The sequence below is a fragment of the Leptopilina boulardi genome, unplaced genomic scaffold (assembly GCF_019393585.1).
Source record: "Leptopilina boulardi isolate dan_hultmark-lab unplaced genomic scaffold, ZJU_Lbou_2.1 LbouV2_259, whole genome shotgun sequence".
NCBI classification, from domain to species: domain Eukaryota; kingdom Metazoa; phylum Arthropoda; class Insecta; order Hymenoptera; family Figitidae; genus Leptopilina; species Leptopilina boulardi.
In genome coordinates, this window is record NW_026137817.1 from 737965 (window position 1) to 752261 (window position 14297).

The 14297-nt window shown below is 26.1% G+C and overlaps 1 protein-coding gene across 3 annotated transcripts in view; it reads right to left on the minus strand.

Annotated features, from left to right (window-relative positions):
* LOC127280978 (flotillin-2) overlaps window positions 1-14297 on the minus strand; it is a 297326-nt gene that overhangs the window by 116272 nt on the left and 166757 nt on the right. The window contains exons 1-5 of one of the 3 annotated variants that reach the window (XM_051304439.1): window positions 6361-6484; window positions 5553-5799; window positions 4710-4868; window positions 2421-2573; window positions 690-2200 (exon numbers count right to left, since the gene is read on the minus strand). The exons of 1 other annotated variant lie outside the window; for it this stretch is intronic. In XM_051304439.1, the coding sequence (XP_051160396.1) occupies window positions 935-2200; window positions 2421-2573; window positions 4710-4868; window positions 5553-5789 (1815 nt within the window). In that variant the 5' untranslated portion in view covers window positions 5790-5799; window positions 6361-6484 and the 3' untranslated portion in view covers window positions 690-934. Of the gene's footprint in view, window positions 1-689; window positions 2201-2420; window positions 2574-4709; window positions 4869-5552; window positions 5800-6360; window positions 6485-14297 lie in introns of those variants that run through there. One more of the 3 variants, XM_051304438.1, reaches the window with a different exon arrangement.

Sequence of the window (14297 nt, forward strand, 5' to 3'; positions counted from 1 at the left end):
CCGCAAAGCTTTATTAGTACTAAAAGTTAATTATTTAATTATATATATTTTAATTTATATTTTTTTTAATGATATACAAGAAATTAAATAATTTATAATGATGATCACATTAATTAATAACCCTTTTTTTAGAATTAAAATAAATTTTTTCTTTTAAACTAAGTTTTTTCTGATACTTTGTCATAATATTACGAACTTTCACTACATAATCTATCATCTTCACCTGTATTCACTATAATCATTAAATTATTTTAAATTGTTGAAATTAATGCTATTAATATTTTTTTTATTACTATTAAATTAATAATGATGAGTAGAAAAACATATTTTTTTTAGCGACTAGTTTTTTTTTTATATTTTCTAATTGCTTTTTTATATTTAAATTGAAAGTGAATAAAATTTATTGAAAGCGAATCTCACAGAATTATTACATTTTATATTTGTTTTATTGTTATTAAATAATATTATTTTATTGAAATTTTTTATATCCCAAATATGAGTAAATAATTTATTTAAATTAATATTATTTATTTTTTTTAAAATTAATTTCACACAATTATAAACTTTTTACATGATTAGACTATACACATATAGTGTATTTTATTATAATTATTATAATATCTAATATAAATTAATTATTAATTATAACAAATTTTCAGTCGTCAAAAATTAAATTAAATTAATTATTAATTAATTCAATATAATTAATCAGTATTAATATTGCATATTAAATTAATAAATTCACTACTAATTAATTATGTTGAATTAATTAGTAATTTATTAAATAAATTAATTTTCGACTATTGACAAATGACTATTTTCAAAATTTATTAAAAAAAATCATTTAGGATGCATCCATAGGCAATTTTGGTGACGGAGACGAAATAACAATAATAATAATAATAATAATAATCAAAGCAATTAAATACAAAATCTAATCACCCAACCAATCTTCTTTAATCATATCACCAGCCTTTTCGGCAATCATCATTGTCGGTGCCATAATATTACCCCGTGGTATAACCGGCATAATTGATGCATCAACAACTCTCAATCGTCTAATGCCATAAACTCTTAATCTTGGATCAACAATAGCCCTGGGATCATCATAAGGTCCCATTTTACATGTACCCACAGCGTGTGCACCAACACCTGTATGTGATCTCAACATACAAACCCAATATTCATCGCTATTAAATTCAAAATTATTACACGGCGCCTGTGGTACATCATATAATTTATAATTATTTTTCGTAAATGTACTACCCTTAAATAATCTCAATCCTTTTCTTATGCCTTCAATCATACGCGAGACATCAATGTCATTTGACAAATAACCTGGATAAATTAACGGTGAACCCCATACAGGATCAGTTTCATTTAATCTAATGAATCCCTTACTTTTTGGTGCTAGTAGAATTGGATAAAAATTCACAGCATCATAATATGACAATACAGATGACAATGAATTATCACTGTATTTCATTCCCGTGAAACACAATTGAACATCGGGTGCTTCATCACTGTATTCATGTTCAGTTTGTGCAAAAGCAACAACTGTCGATATTCCCGTTGCCGACAATGGACCACTGTGTGTTCTTAAATACAAAGTGAGATCCATTTTTTTCTGATCAAAACTCGTATCTGTTGTATGATTACTATCTAATATTGCATAAACACCAACAAATTGTAAATGATCCTGTAGATTTGAGCCAACTGTTGTATTACGAATTAAACGAATATTGTGTTTTTGAAGTTCATCAGCTGGTCCAATACCAGAAAGCATTAACAATTGTGGTGATTTAATTGCTCCAGCTGATAAAATCACTTCTTTTTTTGCTTTAGCAATTAATTTTGTATTATTATTCGATGTTACTGTATATTCAACACCAGTGGCTTTTTTTGTTTTTGAATCAATTATTATTTTCGTCACGTACGCTTCAGTTTCGATAAATAAATTTGGTCGATTTCTTCTTATTGGTCGAATAAATGCATTATTAGTACTTTGTCTCTGGCCATTAAATGATGTTGTTTGTAAAATCATTGATCCCAATTGTGATTCGCCATTAACATCTATTGATTCGTAACCAAGTCTTCTTAATGCTTTTTGTATAATGTTCAAATTTTTATCAACATACGGAAATCGTTGTACAGATTGATATCCATTTGTTCCATGATAGCCATAATTATCATAAACAATCTAATTGGAAAAATAAAATAAGTTATTTGAAGATTTTTTTTTTTTCAGCAAACAAATTATTACTTTTATACACTGAAAACTGTATTTTAAGTATAAAAGTTATCACGGCTCATTTAATTCTACACTTAAAAACAAATTTCATTGTATTTTTATTATTTTTATTAACATTTATTAGTTTTATATTATTAACAATAATAATAATTCTATATCTGTATTTTACCTCTTCATCTCGATTTCTTTCAGATTTTTTAAAATATCGCAAAACATTTCTGTAACTCCATCCAGTGTTACCTAAATTGCTCCAATTATTATAATCCTCACGATTACCGCGTACGTATAACATTCCATTTATCGAACTTGTTCCACCCATTACCTAAATGTATATACGGTTTATTTAGATTTTTTTCTAGATTAAAAGTTTTGATACAACTGCAACTGTTTTTTTATGTCATGTTTGATTTTAAAAATTTATTTTTCTGCTGTGATTTTTAGGGTTTCGTGGCTCAGACTCGAAAGCCTTATAGTTTCGCTTTGTCGTCCGTTCGTCATGCACTCGTATGGTGGCCATGGTAACAGTTAGCATAGTAACCGCTACCATAGTAAGCGTTACCATAGTAACTGTTACCATTGTAACTGTTACCATAGTAACTGTTACCATAGTTCTTGTTACCATAGTAACTGTTACCATAGTAAGCGTTACCACAGTAAGTATTAGCATAGTAACTGTTACCATTGTAACTGTTACCATTGTAACTGTTACCATTGTAACTGTTACCATAGTTCTTGTTACCATAGTAACTGTTACCATAGTAAGCGTTACCACAGTAAGTATTAGCATAGTAACTGTTACCATTGTAACTGTTACCATTGTAACTGTTACCATTGTAACTGTTACCATAGTTCTTGTTACCATAGTAACTGTTACCATAGTTCTTGTTACCATAGTAACTGTTACCATAGTAAGCGTTACCACAGTAAGTATTAGCATAGTAACTGTTACCATTGTAACTGTTACCATAGTTCTTGTTACCATAGTAACTGTTACCATAGCAAGCGTTATTACAGTAACTGTTACCATAGCAAGCGTTATTACAGTAACTGTTACCATCGTAACTGTTACCATAGTAACTGTTACCATCGTAACTGTTACCATAGTAACTGTTACCATAGTAAGCGCTACCATAGTAACTGTAACCATAGTAACTGTACTCATAGTAACTGTACTCATAGTAACTGTTACCATAGTAACTGTAACCATAGTAACTATTACCATAGCAAGCGTTACCACAGTAACTGTTATAGTAACTGTTACCATAGTAACCGCTACCATAGTAAGCGTTACTATAGTAACTATTACCATAGCAAGCGTTACCACAGTAACTGTTACTAGAAAAACTGTTACCATAGTAACCGCTACCATAGTAAGCGCTACCATAGTAACTGTACTCATAGTAACTGTTACCATAGTAACCGCTACCATAGTAAGCGTTACTATAGTAACTATTACCATAGCAAGTGTTACCACAGTAACTGTTACTAGAGTAACTGTTACTAGAGTAACTGTTACCATAGTAACCGCTACCATAGTAAGCGCTACCATAGTAACTGTAACCATAGTAACTGTACTCATAGTAACCGCTACCATAGTAAGCGTTACTATAGTAACTATTACCATAGCAAGCGTTACCACAGTAACTGTTACTATAGTAACTGTTACCATAGTAACTGTTACCATAGTAACTGTTACCATAGTAACTGTTACCATAGTAACTGTTACCATAGTAACTGTTACCATAGTAACTGTTACCATAGTAACTGTTACCATAGTAACTGTTACCATAGTAACTGTTACCATAGTAACTGTTACCATAGTAACTGTTACCATAGTAACTGTTACCATAGTAACTGTTACCATAGTAACTGTTACCATAGTAACTGTTACCATAGTAACTGTTACCATAGTAACTGTTACCATAGTAACTGTTACCATAGTTTTTGTTACCATAGTAACTGTTACCATAGTAACTGTAACCATAGTAACTGTAACCATAGTAACTGTACTCATAGTAACTGTTACCATAGTAACTATTACCATAGCAAGCGTTACCACAGTAACTGTTACTATAGTAACTGTCACCATAGTAACTGTTACCACAGTAGCCGTTACAATGGCAACCCTTTAGTATGTGAAGCGTTCTGAAGAAAGAAACCTAAGAAGCAATATATTTTAGGTTATGTTTTATTTTAGTTTTAGCTTGATTAAAAGTTCCTTTTTAAATATGTAAAATGAAAGTTGCTTCTCTTTGTGTATTTTAACTTCTTTCGTAAACATAACCTATAATATTTTGCTTCTTAGGCACTTTTCTTCAAAATGTATCACATTTAGTGTTTTAGTTTTACAAATATTTTTTTTTTTTTTTTTTTTTAATCAAAATTTTCAATTTTTGAAGTTTAATAAATAATTCAATTTAAATTTTAATTAAGAAATTAATAATTTCAATTTATTTACTTTTCCACTGGGAAAATTGCATCCATTATTTGCTAAACAAGCATTTTTCTCTGGTTGTGACTTATAATTCCAATCAATATTCGATTTTCGAAGTAGTGGCATAAAAGCAGGAACATTTGTTATATTTGGTTCCTCTATACCTGCCTCTAGCAAAAGTACCTATAAGAGAATATTGAGAATAATTTTTTGTGAATATTTTTAAGAAAAGTTAAATTCAACACTTTTTGCAATATTTTTCAAAGAAATTAATATATTTTGAGAAAACAAATTTTGAAAATTATTCAAACGTGAGGAAATTAATATCCAAAGCACTTTTGGCATCAAAATTTCAATGAAACTTATAAAATCTGAATTTAGGTACTGAAGAAATAAATTAATTATATACAAAAATAGAAAATAAAATAATTATTTTTTTATATATTACTAAAAAAAAATATTAATTTTAAAAGCTTATTTACGATAATTCAAGAAATGAAATAGTAGAATTGGTAGGTTAAGGATATTATTGTGAATTGACAAGTGCCAACTATATAACACAAAACTATAGATAATGGCGGTAAATTTAAAAATTTGTGAAATAAATTTGACTATTTAATTCTAATTGAAATATATTTCTGTTTGTTATAAATCAAAGAAATTTTTATTTGAAAATAAATAACAAAAAGCATTTCCCCAAATTTTTTTTTTGTTAATTAAAGAATAGATTTATGTTTGGAAATTTTTTTTTTGCTTTTAAATTAAAGAAATTCTTTGAAAATAAAAAATACAAAAAGCATTGGCCTAATTTTTTTTTGAATTAAAGAAATTTTATTTCTATACGTGTAATATTATATATTTACATACATTCCACTCTCGGATTTCTGTTAATCGATTAGCGAGGATACATCCAGCAGTACCACCTCCAACAATAATAAAATCATATTCTACAGGTTTTGGAATTGAATTTGTAGGTGTTACATTACTTTTTGTGGTGAATAAACTAAATACAAGTTGAAGAAAAAGTAATGAATTGGGTTGACAAATTGAAGCTGTACTTCCATTTGTACATAATTGTGTCAAATTACCAGGAACCCAAGACATTGTTTTAGTTCTAAAACAAAATTATTAAAATGAAAATTTATCCTCTACATTTATATATGCAATATAATAATTATATTAAGTGAAATAAAATTTTTAATTTAAAAATTAAAAATTTTAAATTATTATTTAAAAAAAAATTGTTTTTATTAAAAATAAATAAAATTAAATAATATTTATTATATAAATATAAAAATAAAGAAAATAAAAATTTTTAATTTTTTGAACTACAAGAATTTAAAAAAGGTTTTCTATTTTCACGATTTTTATTAACTTTCAATAATCAATTTAAAGAATAAAATAGTGTGCCAAGAAAATTTTTAATAAAGAAAATATAAAATTAATTTTTCATTTTTTAATTTCATTTTAAATTTTAGATAAAAAATATATGAAAGTAAAAGAAATAGATTTCTTTCATTTTTTTTTTTTTTGTATTTTATCTACTACTTGTCATTACAATTTACTTTCATTTGAAAATTTATAATTTAATATTTCTAATGCTATATATTTTAAATAATTAGAATAATTTCAAAAAAAAAAAAAAAAAAAAATTAAATAATATGTTTCACCTTACCATGAATATAATACTTTCAACAAAAAATAAGTCACAAACTAAACGAGTACTAAAAAGTATAAAAATTATATTTATATATATATATTTTATGCCCGACTTTTTGCAAAAGTAACTAGAGTAAAACTGCTCATACAATATATATATATTCTTGAAATACCTTCCTGTGATTGTGGGTAAAATTTTATCTTTTCATTGTGTACGCATAAATAAATTTTAAAAAAAATTAACTATTTGCGTGTCAAAGATTCTTTCCTGATTGTATGTTATATATGTATATGTGTGTGTGTGTGTGTGAAAGATTGCTCAGTTGAGAAAGCATATTTCCTTTATTATATGTTTTTTCATTATAATGTGAAACATTTTCATGGTTAAGTCTTTAACAAAACGTTTATTTATAAAGAGGAAAAGTCATTAAGGAAAACACATGCATTTTCCTTAAAAAGAATATATATATATACGATATATAAAATTTGTAGGTACAATTGTGTCATTGATACTATATTTTATAATTAAATTTTTAAAAAGATATATCTTTCTATATTATAAAAAGATTTCGCCGCAGCCGCCGCCGTCGCTGTTTCAGAAATTTTAACCTAGGAGGGGGGAGTCCCCCCTCCTAGGGAGGTTATGTTCGTTTCTAGACTCTGAATATAGCCGCAAGTCCCCTTCCCTCCCCCGCCAGAAATGACCTAAATTTTGAGGTTATGTTCGTTTCAAGGCTCTGAATATAGACGCAAGTCCCCCTCCCTCCTCTCATTTCCCCTCCTCCTCCAAAATGGCCTAAATTTTAAGGTTATGTTCGTTTCAAGACTCTGAATATAGCCGCAAGTCCCCTCCCCCGCCAGAAATGACCTAAATTTTGAGGTTATGTTCGTTTCAATGCTCTGAATATAATCGCAAGTCCCCCCCCCCCACCCTCCTCTCATTTCCCCTCCACGGCCAAAAATGACCTACATTTTGAGGTTATGTTCGTTTCAAGGCTCTGAATATAGCCGCAAGTCATTTGGAAAAATAAGATCAATGGAAAATTAAAAAAAAATTATTAAAACGGGGGGGGGGTTGGCGCGCGAAGAGCGCAGGGGGCCGAAGCCCCCTAGTATTATACATATTATACTTTTGATATTTATTGTATGTTTATTATGTTTATTATTTTTATTATTTTTATTATTTTACTAGAGGGGCCACGACCCCCTGCGCGCTTCGCGCGCCAACCCCCCTATTTTTGGCGGGAAATACAGAGGGAGAGAGAGATGAGGGAAGGGGGAAGGACTTACTGCTTTATTAGGGTCTTAAAACAAACATAACCTCAAAATTTAGGTCAATTTTTGGCGGAGGAGGGGAAATGAGAGGAGGGAGGGGGGACTTGTGGCTATATTCAGAGCCTTGAAACGAACATAACCTCAAAATTTAAGTCATTTCTGGCGGGGGAGGGGAGGGGACTTGCGGCTATATTCAGAGTCTTAAAACGAACATAACCTCAAAATTTAGGTCATTTTTGACGGAGGAGGGGAAATGAGAGGATGGGAGGGGGACTTGCGGCTAAATTCAGAGCCTTGAAACGAACATAACCTCAAAATTTAGAAGGGGGGCTCCCCCCTCCTAGGTCAAGAATTCTTGAAACAGCGGCGGCGGCGATATCTTTTTGTAATATACGAAGATATTATATTTTATAAATATATCACTATATATTAAATAGTATTATTTTATTTACATTACAAGTACCTTATATTTATGCAAATTTATTTAAAAATCATGTAAAATGTTTCAATTATAGATGTAATTATATACTATATAAAAAATATATTTCTTGTTTTACTTTCTGTTAATATATACAGTTACAGAAAGTCACCTGTAAATCACCTGACGATTAAATTAAATAAACAGGTTTTTATTCATATAGTTGAATTATATAACTATAATATATTTATTATAAAACAAATTTAAATACTAATTTGTCATTATGACTATATAAAAGTAGTTTTTCCTAATTTTTTCTAATAATAAAAATTAATTTTATTAGTAAATAAAATAATACCTAATAATAATTATTATTTTCAATATATTTAAATTATTTTAAATATATTCTTTATAAATATATATATATATATATATATATATATATATATATATATATATATATATATAATATTTATAATTATTTTTCAGGGTACGCATGAAAAAGTTCTAAAAATAAATTATTAGAATTTTCATTTAATAGAATTTAATTAGATATAATTTTCATATAACCGATTTTTGATACTACAAAATTTTAACATATAACCGAAAAATCATTTAACAGAATTTCTAATTGATGGAATTTTCATTTGTCCGAAATTGCAAATAGCCGCAACAACAATCGATTTCGGCGCGATTTTTAAAATCAACTAATCAAAAATTTTCCATAAAATTGTGATGGGTTAATTTTAAAAATCGCGCCGAAATCGATTTTTGTTGCGGCTATTTGCAATTTTGGACAAATGAAAATTCTATCAATTTGAAATTCTGTTAAATGATTTTTCGGTTAAGTAATAATTCTGTAGTATGAAAAATCGGTAATATAAAAATTATATCAAATAATAATTCGAACAAATGAAAATTCATCTTAAAGAATAAAATGAAAATTCTATTCAATAAAAATTCTTTAAAACGCCTATTATGTTAAATGAAAATTCGAAAATATAAAAATTACGTGAAGTGAATTTTCGGTTATATAAAAATTCTGTAATATAGAAAATAGTTTTGATGAAAATTCTGCAAAATAATAATTCGAATAAATAAAAATAAAACTTTAAAAGGATTTAAAAAAAAATGCAATCATAAAAATTCTTAATTATCTATAAACATTTGACGCTATAAAATTTCCCCTTTTTTTGTATACTAAGTGTATACATGTAATTTCCTGTTCCTTATGAGACTATGACATTATCACCTTTGTCACACAATGGTGAGTACCTTAATCATAAAGGTTTATATATATACAAAATAATAAATTGCAACATCAAAAAGAGGTTATTATATTTTCACAATTTTATATAAGAAAACGAAAAATAAAATGAGAAAAACAATAGAAAATGTTCTATTCTATTATTATAGTATATATATATATATATATATATATATATATATATATATATATATATATATAAGTATTCGTTCTTACTTTTTTAATATAATAATCATCATAATAGATGAGTAATATCCGGATAGGAATTTGGTGGTTAAAAAAAAATTTTTTTTTTTCATAATTAGACAGTAATTTTTGTTTTCTGAAGACACGAACCATATTCCTCTTTGGAAAAACATAACTCAGTGAGAAGCTCAAAATAAGAATAGTTCATATCCAGAGAGCAAGGAATAATGTTTGAAAAATAATTTTTGTTTGATAGTATAATAATATTACTGTACAGATATTATTCATTCGTGTTTTTTTCTCTCAGTGTACACCCAGAGAAATTATATATTTGTCTCAAAGTCAAATAAATATTTATTTGATTCAATTAAATTTATATTTGATTTAAATATAACAAATTTTATTTACGCTAAATAAATGGGCTAGTAGGCTGTGAGACAAATATATACGTTTATTTAACTCAAATATATTATATTTAATTCAAATAAAACATTTCTCTGGATGTATGAAAATAATAAAAATAATAATGTGCGATTCCAGGTGAGATTTTGACTTTTTCGGTGTAGGTTAACCGATTGCAATGAAACTTTGGAATTTTGTTGTATATAGTAAGACTAATCTTTAACGTAAATTGCAGCTTAAAATATTTGTTAGTTTACGAGATTTGCAATAATAACAAAAAATTTTAAACTGCTATATCTTCTGTTCTAATAATCGGATTGAGGTCTACTTTTTTTAAAAAATGTCAAGGAAAATGAGAGGAATAAATCTCTTTCAGAACAATTTTTTATAATTTTACAACTAAAAAAATTATTAAATAATAATTGAATAAATTTCACGCGACAATCTAAAATTCAATCACTTAAACGCTAAAATGATCTTACCAGTGTTTTCTTTAATGTTCCAAAGAAATCCAATTGTAAATGCAAGTTTAACTTATTTAATTTTAATAATTTACAAGTATTTTAAGCTGCAATTTACGTTAAAGATTTGTCTTACTAATTATTATTATTATTGTTATTTATTAATTTATTTACATGTAAATGGGCTTACAAAAAAAGAAAATTTGCCCTTTCGTATACTCAAATCAAAGAATTATAAAATATAAATTAATTAATTTAAATAATTAATAATTATAATTAATAATTACAAAGAAACATAATTGCTTCTTAAACTTAAACTTCTTAAACAAATAAATTAAAATCTATACTTTTTAAAACCAATTGCAACTAAAAAGTGTGTAGAAACAAATTTTTAATATTATCAATTTTTCAAGAGAAAGTTGATTAATATAAGGGCCCCATGAAAGAAGGATGGAACGGAAAAGGCCAATTTCTAAATTAAAAGTGAGTTGACAATAAAATTATATACATAAATACAAAGCTCTTCTTAATTTTACTTTTTATAATCAAATTTATTTCTTTTTCGAAATAATGAGATGGAAAGGTTTTTCTTTCTTGCTCAGAAAATTTATCTTTTTATGTGCATTCTCTCTTTAAAAAACAAAAAAAAAAAAAAACATTTTGTTTTGGAAAATGAAAAATGATTGAAATTTTTTTTTTTTTTTTTTTTAATTAAAAAATGATTCACTCTCTAAATTTGAATTAGTGAGAATTTGTTTACTAATTTTAATTAGTGAAAATTTTTATACTAATTTTTAGTCATTTGTCAAATTAAAACTTTAGTAAAAAAAAATATTACTAAATCAAATAGTAAGGTAATATTTTACTAAAAATTAATAAAAATGACTACTAATTTAAAAAAAAAATTTTTAATTTAAAAAATTTAATTTTATTCTTCTCTTAATATTGCCCTGATTAGAACATAATTATTATTATCATCGAAACGCACAGGTATGTGCATATTTTATTTAAAGTAAAATTTCAAAACAGAGAAAAAAATTATTAAAAAAAAATAAAAAATTTATTTTTTTTTTCCGTCATTATTTTTCTATTTACTCTAATTTCATTAATAATTAATAAAAATATACAAAAAAAAAATTTATTAATTTAACAAAACATTTAGGGTCAGTTGAGGTAAATGGGAAAAAAATTTAGATAAGCTTTAAACGCATCAAACTAACTGTCCCCATTTACCATAAAATTTAAAAAAATTTTATAAAATTCAGGGTAAATGGGGACAGCATAGTTTCTAAGAAAGTTTTAAGAAAAAAGTTTCCTGAAGTATATTATTCTATTAAGGAATGAAAAAACTTGAAAAAAATTTGTAGTAGATATATAATAGTTGAACTAATTGAAATTTTTTTTTTTTTTTTTTTTTTTATTTCAGTATTTTGTCTCGCATTTGAAAAAAAACAGACTTAAAAATCATACCAAATTTTTTTCTTATTCTATATGACTCCCATAACAAAAATTTACTTGAATTTTTGATTTTTGATAATTTGGTTAAGAATGACAAGCTGTCATTCTGACTCTAATCAATTTCAATTGTATATCATTTTAAAGTTAAATAAAATAATTATAATTAATTTTTTTTATCTATAAATATATATATATATATATATTTCTCTTATTTAAAAAATAATTCAAATTAATTAACTTTATACTATACAATTAAATTTTTAAAAATTTCACATAAATAATTAAATATTCAAAAATTAGATCCCCCGACAAGAATATTTTTTCTTTAAATCAATAACCACAACGGAGAAAAATATTTGTCTTTGAAATTATATAGAAATATTTATCTATATTTGTGTAATATTAAATCTTTTTACTTTTGTAATACTTAATATTTCAATATTTGTATAATTTATTAATCATTTTATTCTGATCCGCAATAAAAGTTTAGCTATGTATACACTTTCTAAATTTGAATCAGTGAAAATTCACTGATGAAATAGTTACAAATAATTAAGAAATGAATTATTATATAGACATTAAATAGTCTTATTTTATTTAAAACAACTAAATTTTTTGTTTGAATCAATCGAAAGTTTATTGCGCTCAATCAAATTATTATTTTTTTTTTTTGTTAGCATAATTTATTAAAATAAAAAATACGGTAAAATGCTCTCTAAATTTGAATTAACGACTATTCGCTTATTCGTATAGCTGCATACTCTGGGCTGATTAAAATAGCGACTATTCGCTAGTATAATAAGCGAATTTTCAATGAGTGATTATTCACTTATTCCCAGCTGAATACTCTGCGCTTATAGAATAAGCGAATAGTCACTAATTTAATGCGAATAGTCGCTAATTCAGATTTAGAGAATGGTGTAAAGTCGGCGATTTTTTGAAATTTTTCTTAAAAAAAAAAAAAAAACTATGAGAAAAACATAAAATACAACTTTAATACTTTAATTTCCCTGAAATGCGCGGTGTAAAGTCGGCTATCATTTAAAAAAATAGCCGGAACTTCTAACGTAATTCCGTTGGAATTCCATCGGAGTTCCAAAGAATTTCCGATGGGATTCCGACGGAATTCTAACGAAATTCCAACGGAATTCCGATTATTTTTTTCACAATTTTTAGAGTCCTAATTCCGCGGGACTCCGTCGGAATCCCATTGGAAATTCTTTGTAACTCCGATGGAATTCCGACGGAATTCCGATAGAACCTCACTTTCCGGGAAATCTTTCCAAGTGGGAATTGAGATTAAAATTCATTTTTCATATTTTTTGTGCAAAATTATATACAAATAATACTTTTTTCGTTCTAATTTGGAAGAAACATTTCTTTTTTTACATTTTGTAGATTTTTGTTTATTTTATTTTATCATAATTATTATCTTTTTGGTAAATCATGCCAGAGAGATGTTTGAAAAGGGCCTCAACTATGGGTTAGGTCATAAAATTCATTTTTACAAATTGAAATCATCGGCAGTCGGATTTAGCAAAATCTTATCTATAAGGATAAATAAACCTCACAGACTCTCGGCTGTGACGTCACGAATTTTGGGTTTTCCCCAATTTGCAACTCTCCTCTTTTCCTGGGACCTTCCCCTACATTGTCCTACCAAAAATTTTATCCCTTCCAAAATCCAAAATGAAAAATTTTTAAAAATGGAAGAAGCTTCCCTGGTTGCGAGGGTGTTAGTCTCAGTTTTTGCAGTTAGTTCTTTTTCAGACTTTTGTTGAGTACAATTTTTTTTTTTTTTTTTGGGGGGACTTAGTTTCATAATTCGATTCGATCTAGAGCTTCAAATTTTTCTCGAGTTCCGTATGTTTAAATATTTTAAAATCAGTTCCGCATAACTGAACAATTTTTTGGGCTTCGAAATTCGTAAAATCTATTTTTTCTTAAAATTTGTATCATATATATACATTGTTTTGTGTGTAATTTTTTATTAATGTGTTAAAAGTCTAAATTTTATGATCAACCATCGGCGGTAAATCTACGATAATAATATTGTAAGTAAAGTTTAATAAAAATCTACTTTTAATACTAATTTCTCCTAATCATCTTATTCCCTTATCTTTTATTTTTTATGAATTTTTACATAACAAAATTTTTAGCTACCAAATTTTTGTTTAGCATAATTTTTATTTTAAAATTATTTTCTTTACGTGACTTTTTATTTAAAAGAATTTTAATTTAACAGAATATTTTCATTCATAATCGCGAATTTTATGTGATTTCAATTTTTAAATGACATAGAAATTTCAATTCACCGATTTTTTAATTGTTAAAATTTTTAAAACGCCGAATTTCCATTTGTCCGAACAAAAAAAATTTTCAGAAAGATTTCGGCGCAATTTTTTTTTTTTTTTGTTCGGACAAATGGAAATTTGGCGTTTCAATAATTTTAACAAATCAAAATTCGGACAAATTTGAAATTCGAT